The 15,828-nt window shown below is 37.0% G+C and overlaps 3 protein-coding genes across 3 annotated transcripts; 2 read left to right on the top strand and 1 right to left on the bottom strand.

Annotated features, from left to right (window-relative positions):
* Positions 1-337: 337 nt before the first annotated feature.
* LOC121726989 lies at positions 338-1,094 on the bottom strand. The gene is made up of 3 exons (XM_042114656.1): positions 908-1,094; positions 757-833; positions 338-670 (listed from the first exon to the last, which is right to left on the bottom strand). Exons 1-3 carry the CDS (start codon positions 1,092-1,094, stop codon positions 443-445), a joined length of 492 nt encoding a protein of 163 aa, XP_041970590.1. The 3' UTR covers positions 338-442.
* Positions 1,095-2,740: 1,646 nt separating this feature from the next.
* LOC121739843 lies at positions 2,741-4,092 on the top strand. Its single transcript, XM_042132466.1, has 4 exons — positions 2,741-2,754; positions 3,013-3,188; positions 3,431-3,504; positions 3,766-4,092. The coding sequence occupies exons 1-4, from the start codon at positions 2,741-2,743 to the stop codon at positions 4,042-4,044; spliced, it is 543 nt and encodes a 180-aa protein (XP_041988400.1). The 3' UTR covers positions 4,045-4,092.
* A 1,412-nt stretch (positions 4,093-5,504) lies between these two features.
* LOC121726494 lies at positions 5,505-6,334 on the top strand. The gene is made up of 3 exons (XM_042113882.1): positions 5,505-5,766; positions 5,841-5,917; positions 6,004-6,334. Exons 1-3 carry the CDS (start codon positions 5,520-5,522, stop codon positions 6,229-6,231), a joined length of 552 nt encoding a protein of 183 aa, XP_041969816.1. The 5' UTR covers positions 5,505-5,519; the 3' UTR covers positions 6,232-6,334.
* The last annotated feature ends 9,494 nt before the right edge of the window (positions 6,335-15,828 follow it).

Raw genomic sequence — 15,828 nt, 5'->3', positions numbered from 1 at the left:
ATCATTCGAAGTTACTTGCAGCGTTTAATGAAATAGATAAACTCAAATTTTTCAGCACTGAATGGGCTGATGTTGGTGTCGGCTTTAAAAAAACTTGGTCTAATTCAGCCCACCCGTTTGGATGCTACGATGCCACGGACTAAGCCGTGAGTGACACACACAAATATAGACAGACACATCAAACTTAAAACACCCGTTTGTCCGTCGGGTGTTACAAATAACATTAACATTTTATTCCAAACGACGCGGCCATATACTGCATTCATAGTTCATTATTTTTATTTGTCAAAACAACATTTAAGCAGACTTTCCTCAACGATGAAGAAAACATATTATAAACTTTTGCCAATCACAATTTATTGTATCAAAGTGAACATTGGTCATTTGTAGTCAGTGGTCCATCGGGTGCAGGCGGTTCAGGCGTGTTAAAGAGTGCACGGTGCTAGTCGTTGAGGTCGAGCGGCACGCGGCTGTGGCTGCGCGAGTGCTTCTGGCGCAGGCAGGCCAGGCGCAGGTCCAGGGACCAGGGCTCGGGGCAGGAGCGGCCCAGGTCCACCCTCACCCGGTGGTGGTCCCGCATCTCAAAAACGATGTTGACGTACCGGCGGTCCGGGTTCACCACCGCCACCTCCAGCGACGCCACCACTAGCCCCTCGCCGCACAGCTCGCGCTGAAATTGTCGCATCGCATATTACATACTATGCTCCGCCAGGGGAAGTTTACCGTTTGGAGGTGTGAGGTGAACGTGGTAGGTACCGAGGTCAGGGTGACGTTACACCGGCCGGCGGGCACCAGGTAGGACGGGCCGCGACGCAGTGGGACACCGTTCAGCACTGAAACAACCGTGAACATATTTACAGCAGTTCGAGGTGGCGGTGGAGACAACGCGCACAACAATTCAACTTACGTCTCGATTCTACAGTTTTATACGAGCTTAGTCTAACCCTAATGTCTTCGTCCTCGTCTATGGCGCGCGCCGCCGGGAGCGTCGCGAGGGCCAGCAGGGCCAGCGTCAGGAGTTTCGAGAGCATGTCGGCGAGCGCGTCGTGCGGGCCGGGCGGGTGCACTGGCGCCGCGGCGGCCGCGCCCGCCATAAGTACGCGCGGGCTCCGACCCGCGACCAATTCTGCTTCGCGCCCTGGCCTACTGAATAATTGCATGCAAATCTGCGTGTAAACCGTTTACCGCGCATTAGTGGCGCGACGCATGTAAGTACCTATAAATACCTACCTTCTCAATTAGAAAATACACGAGCTTTTGCCCGCGGCTCTATTCGGATTAAATAGTATCTCTTTAATTTATTTAAACTTTGATCTCCCGTTGAACTCCTTTGGAGGTGGAATTAAAACAAAAAATCGCACCGCTCCGGCATGTGCTTCCACTTTCTGTCACACTTTCGCTCCTGTTACCTCCCCCACTACCGCCTCAACTAAGGCTCTAGCTTGCTTCGTGTTAAAAACAACTTTTTTTCAACATTTCACTAAGTGTGATTGATGAAATTCTGCCTAACAAAATTTAAAATCAGTTTTATATAATATTATACTAAGGGCCTGTTTCACCACTTTCTGATAAAGTGCCTAATAGGCTATTCACTTTCAACTTTTTTGACAGATTCTCCTAACTTGATCTGTCAAGTTAATTGGTGGATAGCCTTATCAGGAAGTGGTAAAACAGGCACTTAATATTATTACAGATAGCCAGATAATGTTGATGTTACTGCTGCAGCTCAATACTAGTTGGTGAATGTGCGAAAAACGTGAATATTGAAACGAATTTATTTTTTATTTTATGAAAATGTTTTTTCACGGAATTAATATGTCAGTCCCATTACATTATTATTTCACCCGTAATAAAAAAATACTGCATCTCATTAAGTATGACACATTAGCTATCACGGATATCATATTATGCAATATGCATATCATTCGGGACAAAGGATTTTATAACCTTACTAGCTAACCCGGATAACGTTGTTTTGCCATATTATTTTATTGAAGTGACTAAATAAATATGGCACCATGGCAACGTCTATATCTATCCCGTCGCACAAACAATGATAGCCGTCAGTCTCGACTTGAAATACTTTTCTATTATTTATTCAACACACACACACACACACACACACACACACAACATACACTTATCAATATAAAAGATTCTCAGACCTACTGAATATGCATATAAAATTTGGTATAATTATCAGTAAAGCCGTTTCGGAGGAGTACGCTAACATTGTGACACGAGAATTTTATATACGGTATAAGATGTTGATATCTATATAAATAAAAAATAATTTTAATTTTGTTATTTATTTATTTAAAGATACCTACTATGTATTAGTTTTTAAGTTATTAATGTTGTCACAACAACATATTGTGACAACATTAATAACTTAAAAACTAATACATTTTTGTTTTAAACTAACACAATAGTTAATTACAGGCGTATGCAACTGTTTTAGAGGTATTTGCTCCTTACATTAAAAATAAGTTACTAGAAGTGTGTCATAAGAAATGCTTAACTTACTATAATATTTAATGTAATAATTAATGTAAACAAACTTACAATTAATTAGAAGAACTAATATTTAATTTTATTTTATTGCAATTAAGAAAAACAAACAATACAATTAATTTTTTGTCAGAATAACTACAAGTTTAGTAACAAGGTGTCATCGGTTAAAACTAATTAGCAATAATAATAATAGAATCTAATTTAGTCAGAATATATATTACAAGTAATGAGATGTCACAGGTAAAAAAAACAAACAAAATACATTAGCAATAATAATAATACAGTTAAATTTTTGTCAGAATAATTACAATTAAATTTATGTCAGATTAATTGCTAGCGGGATGTCATAGTTCTGTGACATCGAAATTTAAATGGTGGCAGATAAGGTTCCAAGCTTCGAGTCGGTAATGCGTGTCACGTCAAGGCGGCCATTGTTAATTACGTTATAAACAATTGATCGAGTACACATCATTAGCGCACCTGGTATATATTATGCAGACGGCGGGAGCATCGCCAGTGCGAACGGACGCCGCACAGGCTCGCCAACATGCTCGCCAAACTCCTGACGACGCTGTGCCTGGTCGCTCTCGCGGCAGGCGTCGATGAATTGCCTTATCCCATACTCCATACCATGGGAATATATCCATCTCAACACATTACAGTGTCATCCAGACGTGAGTTAACAACTTAATAAAATATATGGGCTTCTAATAAAAATATTGCGTCGAAACTCGAAACTAAATCTGTGTACAGATCACAGACATAGATCAATGATCTTGATCTATGTCTGTGGTACAGATTAAACTAAATTTTTGTAAAATATATTTTTATGAAATGCGTATTTTTGCTCAATATTCATTAAGATAGTATAATTTACATTCACATTCTGGTCTAATCGATATCTTCCACTTTTAAGTGTCATCCCCCGACGTGGTGCTGTTCGACGGCCCCCACTACTACATGCCACAATGCCTGGGAGTACTCGACGCGGTCGGTACCTAGATCACTTCTCACTAAAACGACAACGACTAACGAACGCAATTTTTTGCAGCGACTAAACATAGTCGTGACAATATAATATATTATGTAGCAACATAACATTATTATGAGTTGCCCAAAACCTCGACAGCTTACGAGTATTATTCTCATTATTGTTAGCTGCAGTCTACTTCGAGTGCTAGCTTCGTTATAGTTATTTTTTCAATTTTTCTTCAGCTGCCTAGGATGTTTACTATAATGTTCTTTTTTCAGACTCACTTATGTGGCCTCGAGGGCATAACAGGTATCGAAGTGAAGATTTCGGATCCCAGCGACTTCGCCCAAGTGAAAATCGATATAAAGAACAACAGGGTGTCATTCCGCCGTCGGGGAGAGCATGACGTGAACTGTAAGGGAGTCGCTTTGGTGGACTTGCGCCTCAGCTGCGACCACTATAAGTTCTCGAACAGCCGCAACCGCCTGCGCCTCCCCGGCCTCCTGGCGTCAGACGAGGACGTCGAGGCCGCGGAGGAGGACCAGGACGCCGTGTAGTCGGGCGCCGACGGATGAGCAGCGACGTGAAATCGTCACCTTGCATACGTTCCCATAAAAAGTGAACATTGGTCAATAAATCTTATTTGAGCAGCAGTTTCTTCTTTCTCTTTCACCATTTTAAAGCCTTATAATTTATATATACTTTTCCATACCGCCGAATCGGCATTTCCATACGGAAAAGATATGAGACGTCTTGCGAGTATAAAGTAGGTACAATGCATTAAATTATAGTAACTACGCGCATAAAATCTGATCTGAATGATTATCGTGATGGCAACTTAGCTTACGGGTGTTCGTTGAACCTGAAAATGCCTGTGAACCTGGTCACGAGTCGGGAGCTTTCTCGTATGCAGCACTGTCTCATGTTCGTGGATATGGTCAAATAATGACCTACTAAAACTCTTAACGCATGAAGATAAAGAGTGCTGTCACGTTATTTTATCAACAAAATAGCAAGAAACAGTACTTGGTTATACTTACTTCAGGAGCAGTGGTTAGTCTTTGACTTTCGGTCACTGCAACTTTGAGCTGTCACCCGCTTCGTATGGGTAGGGAACCTGGAATTCTTCCTATTCCTCCTATTTTCTTCTGATTAATTTCATTGCAGGTCCCAAGGCAGCTTTTGTCTTGGGAGTTGAGACCCGCAACAGGCTCCCTGAGATCATATCAAAGGGTTTTCGTGGTTGTATACGATCGACGTGTCGATCCTGGCTACAAAGGAGATACGGTGGTGGGAATGCGTAGTGGGCCAAAGGAGGTCGTCCGGAGCAGGGGCAAAAGCAAGCTAGAGCGTTAGCTGGGGTGATAGTGGGCGAGGTAGTAGGAGCGAAAGTGTGACCGAAAGTGGAAGCACATGCCGGAGCTGTGCGATTAACTTTCTGCTCTGAACTGGAATTAATACAAAATATTAATTCCACCCCCAAGGAAGTTCAACGGGAGATCACTATATACTTTTTCATCCAAGTAGAGTCGCAGGCAAAAGTTGGTATTTTCTAAAATATAATTGAGAAGGTGAAGAAATTTTAAAAAAGTACTCAAAGAGCGTTTGTGTGCCAAAGCCTATTATAAAGTCAATGATTTCATAAACAATGGCACATCTTGGGAGTAGGATGGCTGCTTGCAAGGCTACTTCTACATTATTTTATGACTTACAATTGTGTATGTATGTTGACATTGTATAATTTTAAGTTACAACATTGTAAACCTTATTTTTAAAGATTATTTTTTTTCTCACTTTTTTTGTTAAAAAAGTGGGCCCCGTGCGAGTTTCTTACGCCGGTTCTTCTCGCCGGGTTAGTTCCCGAACCGGTGGTAGGCATCATGTAGACTTTCAGAGAACATTTGCAAAAATTCATTCTGAATAAAAAAAAATAAGTTTGAGTTTGAGTAGGTATTTATAGGTACTAACATGCATCGCGCCACTAATGAGCGGTAAACGGCTTACACGCAGATTTGCACGCTATTATTCAGTAATGGGGCGCAAAATAGAATTGGTCACGGGCCGGAGCCGGCGCGTACTTATGGCGGGCGCGGCCGCTGCGGCGCCAGTGCACCCGCCCGGCCCGCACGACACGCTCGCCAACACGCTCGCCGACATGCTCGCCAAACTCCTGACGCTGGCCTTGCTGGCCCTCGCGACGCTCCCGGCGGCGCGCGCCATAGACGAGGACGAAGACATTAGGGTTAGACTAAGCTCGTATAAAACTGTAGAATCGAGACGTAAGTTGAATTGTTATGCGCGTTGTCTCCACCGCCACCTCGAACTGCTATAAATATGTTCCCGGTTGTTTCAGTGCTGAACGGCGTCCCGCTGCGTCGCGGCCCGTACTACCTGGTGCCCGCCGGCCGGTGTAACGTCACCCTCACCTCGGTACCTACCACGTTCACCTCACACCTCCACACGGTAAACTTCCCCTGGCGGATGATAGTATGTAATATGCGATGCGACAATTTCAGCGCGAGCTGTGCGGCGAGGGGCTGGTGGTGGCGTCGCTGGAGGTGGCGGTGGTGAACCCGGACCGCCGGTACGCCGACATCGTGTTCGAGATGCGGGACCACCACCGGGTGAGGGTGGACCTGGGCCGCTCCTGCCCCGAGCCCTGGTCCCTGGACCTGCGCCTGGCCTGCCTGCGCCAGAAGCGCTCGCGCAGCCACAGCCGCGTGCCGCTCGACCTCAACGACTAGCACCGTGCACTCTTTAACACGCCTGAACCGCCTGCACCCGATGGACCACTGACTACAAATGACCAATGTTCACTTTGATACTATAAATCACTCCTGGCAAAGATTTCATTTTGTTTTCTTTTAGGCTGATGAAGTCTTCTATTCCTATTACACAAGTGCCTCGATCTGTTACATCCCTAGTTAGTTAGCACATTCCGTTTACTTAGCATTTCTATATTCTTCGATATTTTTCCGTTTGCGTTGCAGTTTTCGTTTAGTATTCATTCTAGTTCAATTTCTCAGTCAGTTAGATTCTGGAAGCCGGGCAAGTAACGTGTGGGAAGTCGTAGCTTAAAGTGTAACTAATCTTATTTTGGGTTAATAAATTAGTTTAGGGTGAACTTAGATTTTTTTTTAAAACTGACACAGAGGGTGCTGCAAAACAAATTGGTGTCAGAAGTGGGATGTAATTTGATCCCGTAAAAAGTCTAGATAAATTATTATTATAAATTCTATTTTTTTTTAAATACAAGTTCAGCATAACATAATTCATAATGTCAGTCAAAGGAGAGTCATCTAAAGACAAAAATATGTCCGAAAAATTAACGCTTTCATTTTTAACTAAATTTATTAAACCTTATTCTGGTGACAGAGAGTCACTTCCTGCATATCTCACAAATTGTGAAAATGCTATGCTATTAGCTAGCCCAGATCAACAATCAATTTTATGCAAATTTATTATATCTGAATTAGAAGGCAAGGCACAAGTCGCCTGTAGTTCAAAAACATTTTCAAAATGGGCGGAATTAAAATCATTTTTGCGCTCAACTTTCGGTAAAAAGAAACACGCAACTCATTTATTATCTGATCTCCAAAATTGTAAACAAATGTCTAATGAGGATGTTATAAAATATTCACATAGAATAGAACAAATTTTAACTAGAATCCAATCTCATATTCATTATAGTTGCGTAGACGAGAAAGAACTACCCGGTCGAATTGCGGCTATGGAAGAACTCGCTTTAAATACATTTTTATTGGGCTTAAATTCTTCTATTTCTATTATTGTTAGGTGTAAAAATCCTAAAACCCTCAGTGATGCCATTCAGTATGCCACTGATGAGGAGAAATTATTTAATCTTTCTAAAAATAGCACTAGGGCTCAAAAACAGTGCTCTACCTGTCATAAATTCGGACATGGCTCTTCTGAATGTTTTAAAAATAAAAAGACTGTTTTTCAAAAATCTTATCACGTAAATCCTCAACGTAATTTCAATACAAATTCAAATCCTAATTTTAATTCTAACTCTTATCTTAAAAATAATTCTATTTCTATGTCAAATAATAATTCTAATTTTAATGCTAAATCGTGTAATTATTGCAAAAACGTCGGTCACACGATCATGGAATGTCGTAAGCGTCAATTTAATATGAAACGCCGCGTAAACGCTGGCAACGCACAACGTGACGACGGTCATATTCCTTCACATACATGTGACTTTGAATATAATGCTAATAATGATCATCAGACTCAATCCAAGCACGATGATTTAAATTAAAAAGGATTTTGGTTCCGTGTCTGCCAAAATCCAACGTAAATCATAAGGACACGATATATTCTAAATCTTATTCTAATTTTCCTAATTTTTCATCTCAGCCACAGATGCTGAGTCCATCTCAGTTAAGGTTACTGAGTCCACCTCAACGAAAAATGTTGAGTCATTCTAAATATCCTAATCCTTCTAATTTTTCATCTCAGCCATAGATGCTGAGTCCATCTCAGTCAAAGCTACTGAGTCCATCTCAACAACGAAAAGTGTTGAGTCATTCTATGTCTAATAATAATTTTTCATCTCAGCCACAGATGCTGAGTCCATCTCAGTCAAGGTAAAACGTTGAGTCATTCTATATCTTCTAAATTTTCTAAATCTTCATCTCAGCCACAGATGCTGAGTCCACCTCAGTCAAAGTTACTGAGTCCATCTCAGCCAAAGATGCTGAGTCCACCTCAACGCAAAACGTTGAGTCAAACTAACTTTTCAATTTTTTCTAAATCTACATCTCAGTCACAGTTACTGATTCCATCTCAGCCACAGATGCTGAGTCCATCTCGACGAAAAACGCCGAGTCAAACAAATTTTCCTAATATCACTTCTCAGCCAAAGATGCTGAGTCCATCTCAACAAAACATGTTGAGTCAATCAAATTCCAAATCTACATCTCAGCCCAAGATGCTGAGTCCATCTCAACAAAATAAAACGTTGAGTCATTATTCATTCCAAAATTTGGGTCCTACTAAATATTCATCTCGATCAAAAAAGTCGAGTCAAATAAATTATAATACATCTCTGTCAAAAGAGCAGAGTCATTTAAAATTTAATGGCCAAAATAATTGCCAAATATGTAAAAATAATACTAAATCAAAACATGTCTCATTTTATAACTCAATTAATACTAATTCGTCTCAATTGCCTCAATCGTCTCAATCTAATAAATTAATTTCTACTTCTAGTTTAAATAATCCTAAATTTACATCTCGGTCACATGAACCGAGTCAAAATAATTTTAAGGATGAAATTGTCCAAAATACTAATTCTAATAATAAGTCACTTAAATCTAACATAAATCCTAGTTCTTCTAAATCTATATACGAAATTAATTACTATACTAAAAAGGTGTCATTACCTCATACTTATTTGCATTGTAAGCATGCACCGGGATCGGGTATGCTATGTTTCCTAGTTGATACGGGATCAGCCATCAGTATTATCAAGGGGTCCTGTTTATCACAAATTCCAGAGCTTTCACATGAAATCGTTAAGCTCAAAGGCATTAACAGTTCTGAAAATCCTGTCGAGACATTAGGAACCTTTCAACTAGACTTCGATAATAAAACCTTTATTTAAGAAAGGCGATAAATGTAAATTAGAAAACTATAGACCAATAACACTTATACCTATACTGTCAAAAATTTTTGAAAAGTTAATGCGCTTACATCCTTTTTAAATAAACATAAAATCATAAAAGAAGAACAGTTTGGCTTTCAAAAAAATAAAAGTACTGTCTCAGCAGCATCCACATTGATACGCAATATACTTATTAATATTAATAACAATAAATCAGCTATCTGCATCTTCTTTGACATGTCTAGGGCTTTTGACTTCGTGTCACATACGTTGTTAATAAGGAAATTGAATAATTTAGGCATCAGAGGTCCTGCCTTGAGTTGGCTTGAGTCGTACTTATCTGACCGAAAACAATACACAGAAATTAAGTACATTCGTGACAAAAAGTTTTTAACGTCCAAAAAATCAAAACCTAAAATTTATAGAGTAGGTGTTCCTCAGGGAAGCGTCCTAGGACCACTTTTATTTCTACTCTATATAAATGATTTTCCAGAAATAACGAAATTTATATGTACACTTTTTGCGGATGACATATCTATTCTCATGAACAATTGTAGAGATATTAAAACTGAAATAAATAAATTAATCAAAAAGGTAATTGATTGGATGAATAATAATAATTTAAATCTTAATTTGACAAAAACCAACTATATTGAATTTAAAAGTGGCAGAACCAAGTCAGTTAGCTCCTCACTATTCGATAATGAAAATATCAAAAGAACAACACAAACCAAATTTCTCGGTTTACATATTGATGAAAATTTGACTTGGAAGGCTCATATCGAATATGTATGTGCCAGATTAAATAGGTTCGTTTTCGTTCTAAATAGGCTCATACAAGTAGCGACTCTACAAACGGTCCTGGCGGCCTATCACGGCTATGTCGCTTCAGTTTTGCGGTACGGCTTATCGCTTTGGGGTAATTCTACGGACATAGACAAAGCCTTCATCGCTCAAAAAAAATGTATTAGAGCTATATGTGGTAAGCCACCATATGATTCGTGTAAACCGCTATTTAAAAAATTAAAACTGTTAACTTTACCGAGTTTGTACATCTATGAATTAGTTAATTATACTAAGTTAAACTATCATAGTTTTAAAGAAGCTCGTGACATTTATCCCCGCAATACAAGAAATCCCGACCGACTAGTGTTAGATGTGGTTCCCAAAACAACCTTATACCAAAAACAATTTTATGCCATGTGCATAAAAACATACAATGCGATTCCATCGACCCTTAAATGTTTGCCATACAACAAATTTAAAAGGGAAATCATAAAATGGTTGTTAAGTAAAAACTTCTACTCAGTCAAAGAGTTATTTAATAGTAAGGCTGAATGAATCTTATAATCATTTTGACATAATTTTATAATATTAAACTTTTAACTAATTATATTATATTATTGTATTTTAATGATTGACATTGACATATTAATCTTGTAACTTAAACTAAATTTATTATTCTTGACATTGCTGTATTTATTGTAATTGTATAATTGTAACTGTCCTATTGTATTCTAAAAATGTTATGCAGTTATTACTAACTGTTATTTTAATAATTTTATGGAATGATGTGACATTTTTATTGTTTTTTCTGAATATTTTCACACAGACTGCCTTGTATTATTAGTTAAATGTTGTTAGATTATATGACTTTTAAAATATTTGCATGCTATCTTCATAGTTAAAAGTGTAAGACCTGACCAATGAACTTATGTGAACATCTAATGTACCACTTTTAATGCAAATAAATGATTGATTGATTGATTGATTGATAGAATTTTCTATATCTTTCGAAAAATTTAATTACAAGTTTCATGTGACAAATGACGACATAAATTTAACTAATTACGATGGTATTATCGGTAGCGATTTTTGCAATTTCTTTAAATCTAACATTGATTATTCTTCTAAATTTATGACTATAAATAATCATTCTATTCCTATTGTTTACACTCAGCCAACATATATCATTCCGGCTCGTGCGGAAGCCTGTATTGAGTGTACTGTATCAAATTTCTCGCCCGAGCTTTATCATAACAATGAAGCTCTAGTTCTAGATCATACCTTAAGTCAAGGTGTTTATGTCGCTAATTGCATAGTAAAGGTCAAACCTAATGGGAAAGTGAACCTTACTATTTTAAATACCACTGAGTCCGATATCAAAGTCAAAGATTATCATGTAATTTATTTTTTTATTTATTTAAGTAATACAAATTATAACTTATGTCTAATTGAGAGTGTACCATAAACCTGCAAGGTTTGTCTGGTACAGCTTAGAAAGTTCACCACGCGCAACATTTTATCACTATAATCTAGTAAGAAACTAATAAACAAATAAACTTATCCAATAATCTATTGACTAAAGTTATTCATCCTTCACGGGGAAGTACAGCTAATAACAAATATAGTGTAGTATAAACTAAATATGATGTATTTTTGCAGTTGCAAATAAAAACATTATTACAATTTAATTTGCTAAACTACATCACTTATCAGTAAGTATAACAATATAGTGTCAGCTGTGAACTGCGGACTGCGACTGGACCGGTTTTTGTCGTAAGCATCGACCCTTCACATACAGGATGTTATCATTACTTTGTGTACACACTGATTTATTGGTTTTATTTTAAATGTAATACTCGTATTAACAGAATATTAATACATCTATCATTTTAGGATATGGTTAGCTGTTGTTAGGTACACGAGCAGTTATTATGCTATGTACCCTAGCCCTACGATACAATATTATATCTTGGGGTCGGTAGATTGCTCATACCACTAGGGTGCATGCATGGATGTATACCATAATAATATTATATAAATTCACCGAGTATTAATGAACTGATCTTCTCCCCCTTTTTAATTTTTATGATCATGTGTTACAAGTTATTTTTATGTATTGTTGCCACTTTTAAATAAAAAGGTATTTATACCCTATTGCACCCTAGCCCTGCGACATAAAATAATATCTTGGGATCGGTCGATGACTCATACCACTAGGGTGCATGCGTATTGTATATAGTATGTACTATCAGTATATAATATAGATAGTGAAGCCAAAAAAGACCACAATTAACATAATATTATTATGTTAATTTTGGTCCTTCACAGCCTCACCATAATATCATAGTAATAGTTTTTTAATAATTTTCTATAATTATTTTCTTTAAATTTACTTTTTACACTTTGTGGGATGCTATTTATTAGAGATGGTAGCAAATATTCCACAGTTCTTTTGCCATAGTAATTTTTAAATTTCGGTATTTCAAATATGCCATCAGATACTTTTCTAGTCGTACATCTGTGATATGTAGGCATCAGTAGATTTTTATTTAAATACTGTTCACATAGTAATAATAGTTTAAATTTTTCAAAAATAGGTAATACCTTACATAACTTAAATAAGTATGAGGTATCATCGTACTTGTGTCTTAATTTTGATGGTATTATTGTTTTTAAGAGTCTTAATTGTAACTTATATACTCTGTTTAAGTAGGTGTTAAATGTTCTCCCATAACTTGTTAACCCGTAGGAGATAACTGACTCTGCTAGGGCCACATACATATTTAATAAGATGCGGTATGGAACTTTACTTTTTATCAGTTTGAATTTGACTAGAATTGCCCTCAACTTATCACAAACAGCATCTACATGATATGACCAGTTAAATCTATTGTCCACAATTAGTCCTAGATACTTATGATGTGTCACTTGTTCAATTTTCATACATATTGTGTCTTTACATTCTTTTTCATCATGTAAGCACTTGTGATCGTGCGCAATGATATTAAACGGACGAGAATCTTTAACATGTGATGAGTGAACATGTATTATTTTTGTTTTTTTTGCATTTATTACAAGGTTAGCATCATGGGCCCATTTAGCAATCCGCGTAAAGTCTTCTTGCAAAAGTTTAGCTGCCCTACTAATATTTTCACTAACAGCCATCAGACAGGTGTCATCTGCGAACTGGAATAGAGGACAATTCTTTACTACATTTTCCATGTCATTAACATACGAGAGATAGTGCTTTGGACCGATCACGGACCCCTGAGCTGTTCCATCTTCAATATCAACATCATCACTAAATTCATTTCCTATTTTTACTTTATATTTTCGACCTGATAAGTAATTTTTGCACCATTTTAATATGTGACCCCTAATTCCAGAATTGTCTAGTTTTTGCAGTAGTGTACTGTGTTTTAAAGTATCAAAGGCTTTGCTAAAATCTATAAAAAGTAGTAGTACGTGTTTTTTGTTATCTAAACATTTATTTACCTCGTTTGTAAACTTGGATAATAACTGTCCGGTCGATTTCTTAGGTTGAAATCCATATTGGTTAGCTGATAGTATATCATTTTTAGTATAGAAATTTTGTATTTGAGAGCACACAAACTTTTCTACTATTTTGTCAATAACTGGCAATATAGTTATAGGCCTATAGTTGCTATATTCAATGTGACTACCACTCTTATAAATTGGTCTTACGATTCCTGTTTTGAGTTGCTGCGGATATATTCCACTTCTCACGCTTGTATTAATTAATTTTACTATCACATTTATTATTTTATGAGCGACACTTTTAATATCTATACATCGAATCCTATCAATTCCGGGAGATTTATTGTCATTAAGTCCTTGTATAATTTTGAGAACGTCTTTATATGTTGCTTTCTTAATGTAAAATTAACACCATTCGAAAATGAATGTCTAAATAATTCAGAAAATTGTATAAATATTAATTCTATTTCTAGTTCCAAATCTAATCGCGTAAGTCAAGTTTTAAATTTAATTCGATATTCACATTTAAATAATGAAGAAAGAAAAGCTCTTTTAAACTGCGTCTCGTCTTACACCGATATTTTTCATTTAGAGGGCGAGCCTTTAACTTGTACTAGTGTCCTTGAACACAGTATTAATAGGGGTGACACTCCTCCTATCCATGTTAAATCCTATCGTTTTCCTGAGTGTCACAAAGAAGAGGTCAATTCCCAAATCCGTAAAATGCTAAATCAAAAAATTATCCGGCCTTCTTCTTTGCCTTGGAGCCCCCCAGTTTGGGTAGTCCCGAAAAAGATAGATGCTTCTGGCAAACAAAAGTGGAGAATCGTCAAAGACTATCGTCGCCTTAACGACGCCACTGTTTCAGAGTCTTATCCACTGCCTCCTATCACAGACATCCTAGATCAACTAGATCATTCAAAATATTTCAGTACCTTAGACTTAGCAAGTGGGTTCCACCAGTTAAAAATGAGTCCCAAGGACGCCCCAAAAACGGGTTTTACAATTAGTACTAATTCAAGCATGTCTGGACATTACGAGTTCACCAGAATGCCTTTTGGGTTGAAAAATGCCCCAGCCACGTTCCAGCGGTTAATGAATACCGTATTATCAGGTCTAAAAGGTCTAGATTGCTTCATTTATCTTGATGACATTGTTATTTTCAGCCAAAATTTACAAGACCACATTGAAAAATTAAAACGTATTTTCGACAAACTTCGTCAAAGCAATTTAAAGCTTCAGCCAGATAAATGCGAATTTCTTCGACATGAAGTCGCTTATCTTGGTCATATCATCACCGATAAAGGTGTCACTCCGAATCCTGAAAAAGTCAAGGCCGTTTCCCATTTTCCAGTTCCCAAGAATCCTAAAGACATTAAATCCTTCTTAGGTCTAATAGGCTATTATCGCCGATTTATTGATAATTTTGCAAAGCTAACTAAGCCTCTTACTAGTCTCTTAAGAAAAGATGCTGTATTCCACTGGAATGCGGAACAGCAACAAGATTTCGAATTTTTAAAAGAAAAAATAATCTCTGCTCCTCTTCTCCGGTATCCCGATTTTTCTCAACCTTTTAATGTTACTACAGATGCTAGTAATTATGCTGTAGGCGCAATTCTTTCTCAAGGTCCTATAGGCAAGGACAAACCTATAGCATACGCCTCTCGAACTTTAAATAAGCCTGAAGGCAATTATTCTACGACGGAAAAAGAACTCCTAGCAATTTTATTTGCCGTCAAAACTTTTAGACCATACATAAATGGTAATAAATTCAAAATCGTTACGGATCATAGATCACTTGTGTGGCTATTTAATGTAAAAGATCCAGGTAGCAGACTCATTCGCTGGTGCTTAAAACTCGAGGAGTATGACTACGAGATTGTTTATAAACAAGGTCGTCTCAATTCTAATGCCGACGCTCTGTCTAGGTGTCCGGTCAATGCTCTTAATATAAATAATTTAAATAATTTAACTTATGAAAAATACTTTAAAAGTCAATTTACAAATCAACTTCCTATTTCTAATTCTATTATCGAAGAATGTACTCAAGGTTTACATTTATCTAAATTAAATAATATTGCGTGTCCAGTTTCTCTAGATTTCGACAATTCTATTCCGCATTGCGAATAAATTTTATCGCAGCTAGAAAATGCTGACGAATTACTAAATTCTGAACGTGAGCCGTTCACAATTAAACATTATAATTTTAAAGATAAAAATTACTATTTCCTTTTTAATATTAAGAAATATTTTAGTCGATTGCCAAAATATTACGGATCTTGCTATTTCAGATTTTTCAGATCCATTTTCTAAGTTATCTTATATTAAAATTTACAATATGATTTCCTATATTTTTCATAATACTAATATTAAAATTTATATTTACAAAAATCAATTAATTTATCCTACTCCGGTAGAAGTTCCTAAA

This window comes from Aricia agestis, chromosome 1 (genome assembly GCF_905147365.1).
Source record: "Aricia agestis chromosome 1, ilAriAges1.1, whole genome shotgun sequence".
In the NCBI taxonomy this organism is placed as follows: Eukaryota; Metazoa; Arthropoda; class Insecta; order Lepidoptera; family Lycaenidae; genus Aricia; species Aricia agestis.
The sequence above is the reverse complement of the archived record's forward strand: the minus strand, read 5'-3'. Positions and strand labels throughout refer to the sequence as shown.

Excerpts from the sequence above, each read along its gene's own strand:
- LOC121726989 (XM_042114656.1), bottom strand. The coding sequence starts at position 1,094 with ATGGCGGGCGCGGCCGCCGCGGCGCCAGTGCACCCGCCCGGCCCGCAC. Across the intron at positions 834-907 it reads TAAAACTGTAGAATCGAGAC|TGCTGAACGGTGTCCCACTG; the intron begins GTAAGTTGAATT and ends CGGTTGTTTCAG. Across the intron at positions 671-756 it reads GTAACGTCACCCTGACCTCG|CGCGAGCTGTGCGGCGAGGG; the intron begins GTACCTACCACG and ends CGACAATTTCAG.
- LOC121739843 (XM_042132466.1), top strand. Across the intron at positions 3,189-3,430 it reads CATTACAGTGTCATCCAGAC|TGTCATCCCCCGACGTGGTG; the intron begins GTGAGTTAACAA and ends TCCACTTTTAAG. Across the intron at positions 3,505-3,765 it reads GCCTGGGAGTACTCGACGCG|ACTCACTTATGTGGCCTCGA; the intron begins GTCGGTACCTAG and ends TTCTTTTTTCAG.
- LOC121726494 (XM_042113882.1), top strand. The coding sequence starts at position 5,520 with ATGGGGCGCAAAATAGAATTGGTCACGGGCCGGAGCCGGCGCGTACTT. Across the intron at positions 5,767-5,840 it reads TAAAACTGTAGAATCGAGAC|TGCTGAACGGCGTCCCGCTG; the intron begins GTAAGTTGAATT and ends CGGTTGTTTCAG. Across the intron at positions 5,918-6,003 it reads GTAACGTCACCCTCACCTCG|CGCGAGCTGTGCGGCGAGGG; the intron begins GTACCTACCACG and ends CGACAATTTCAG.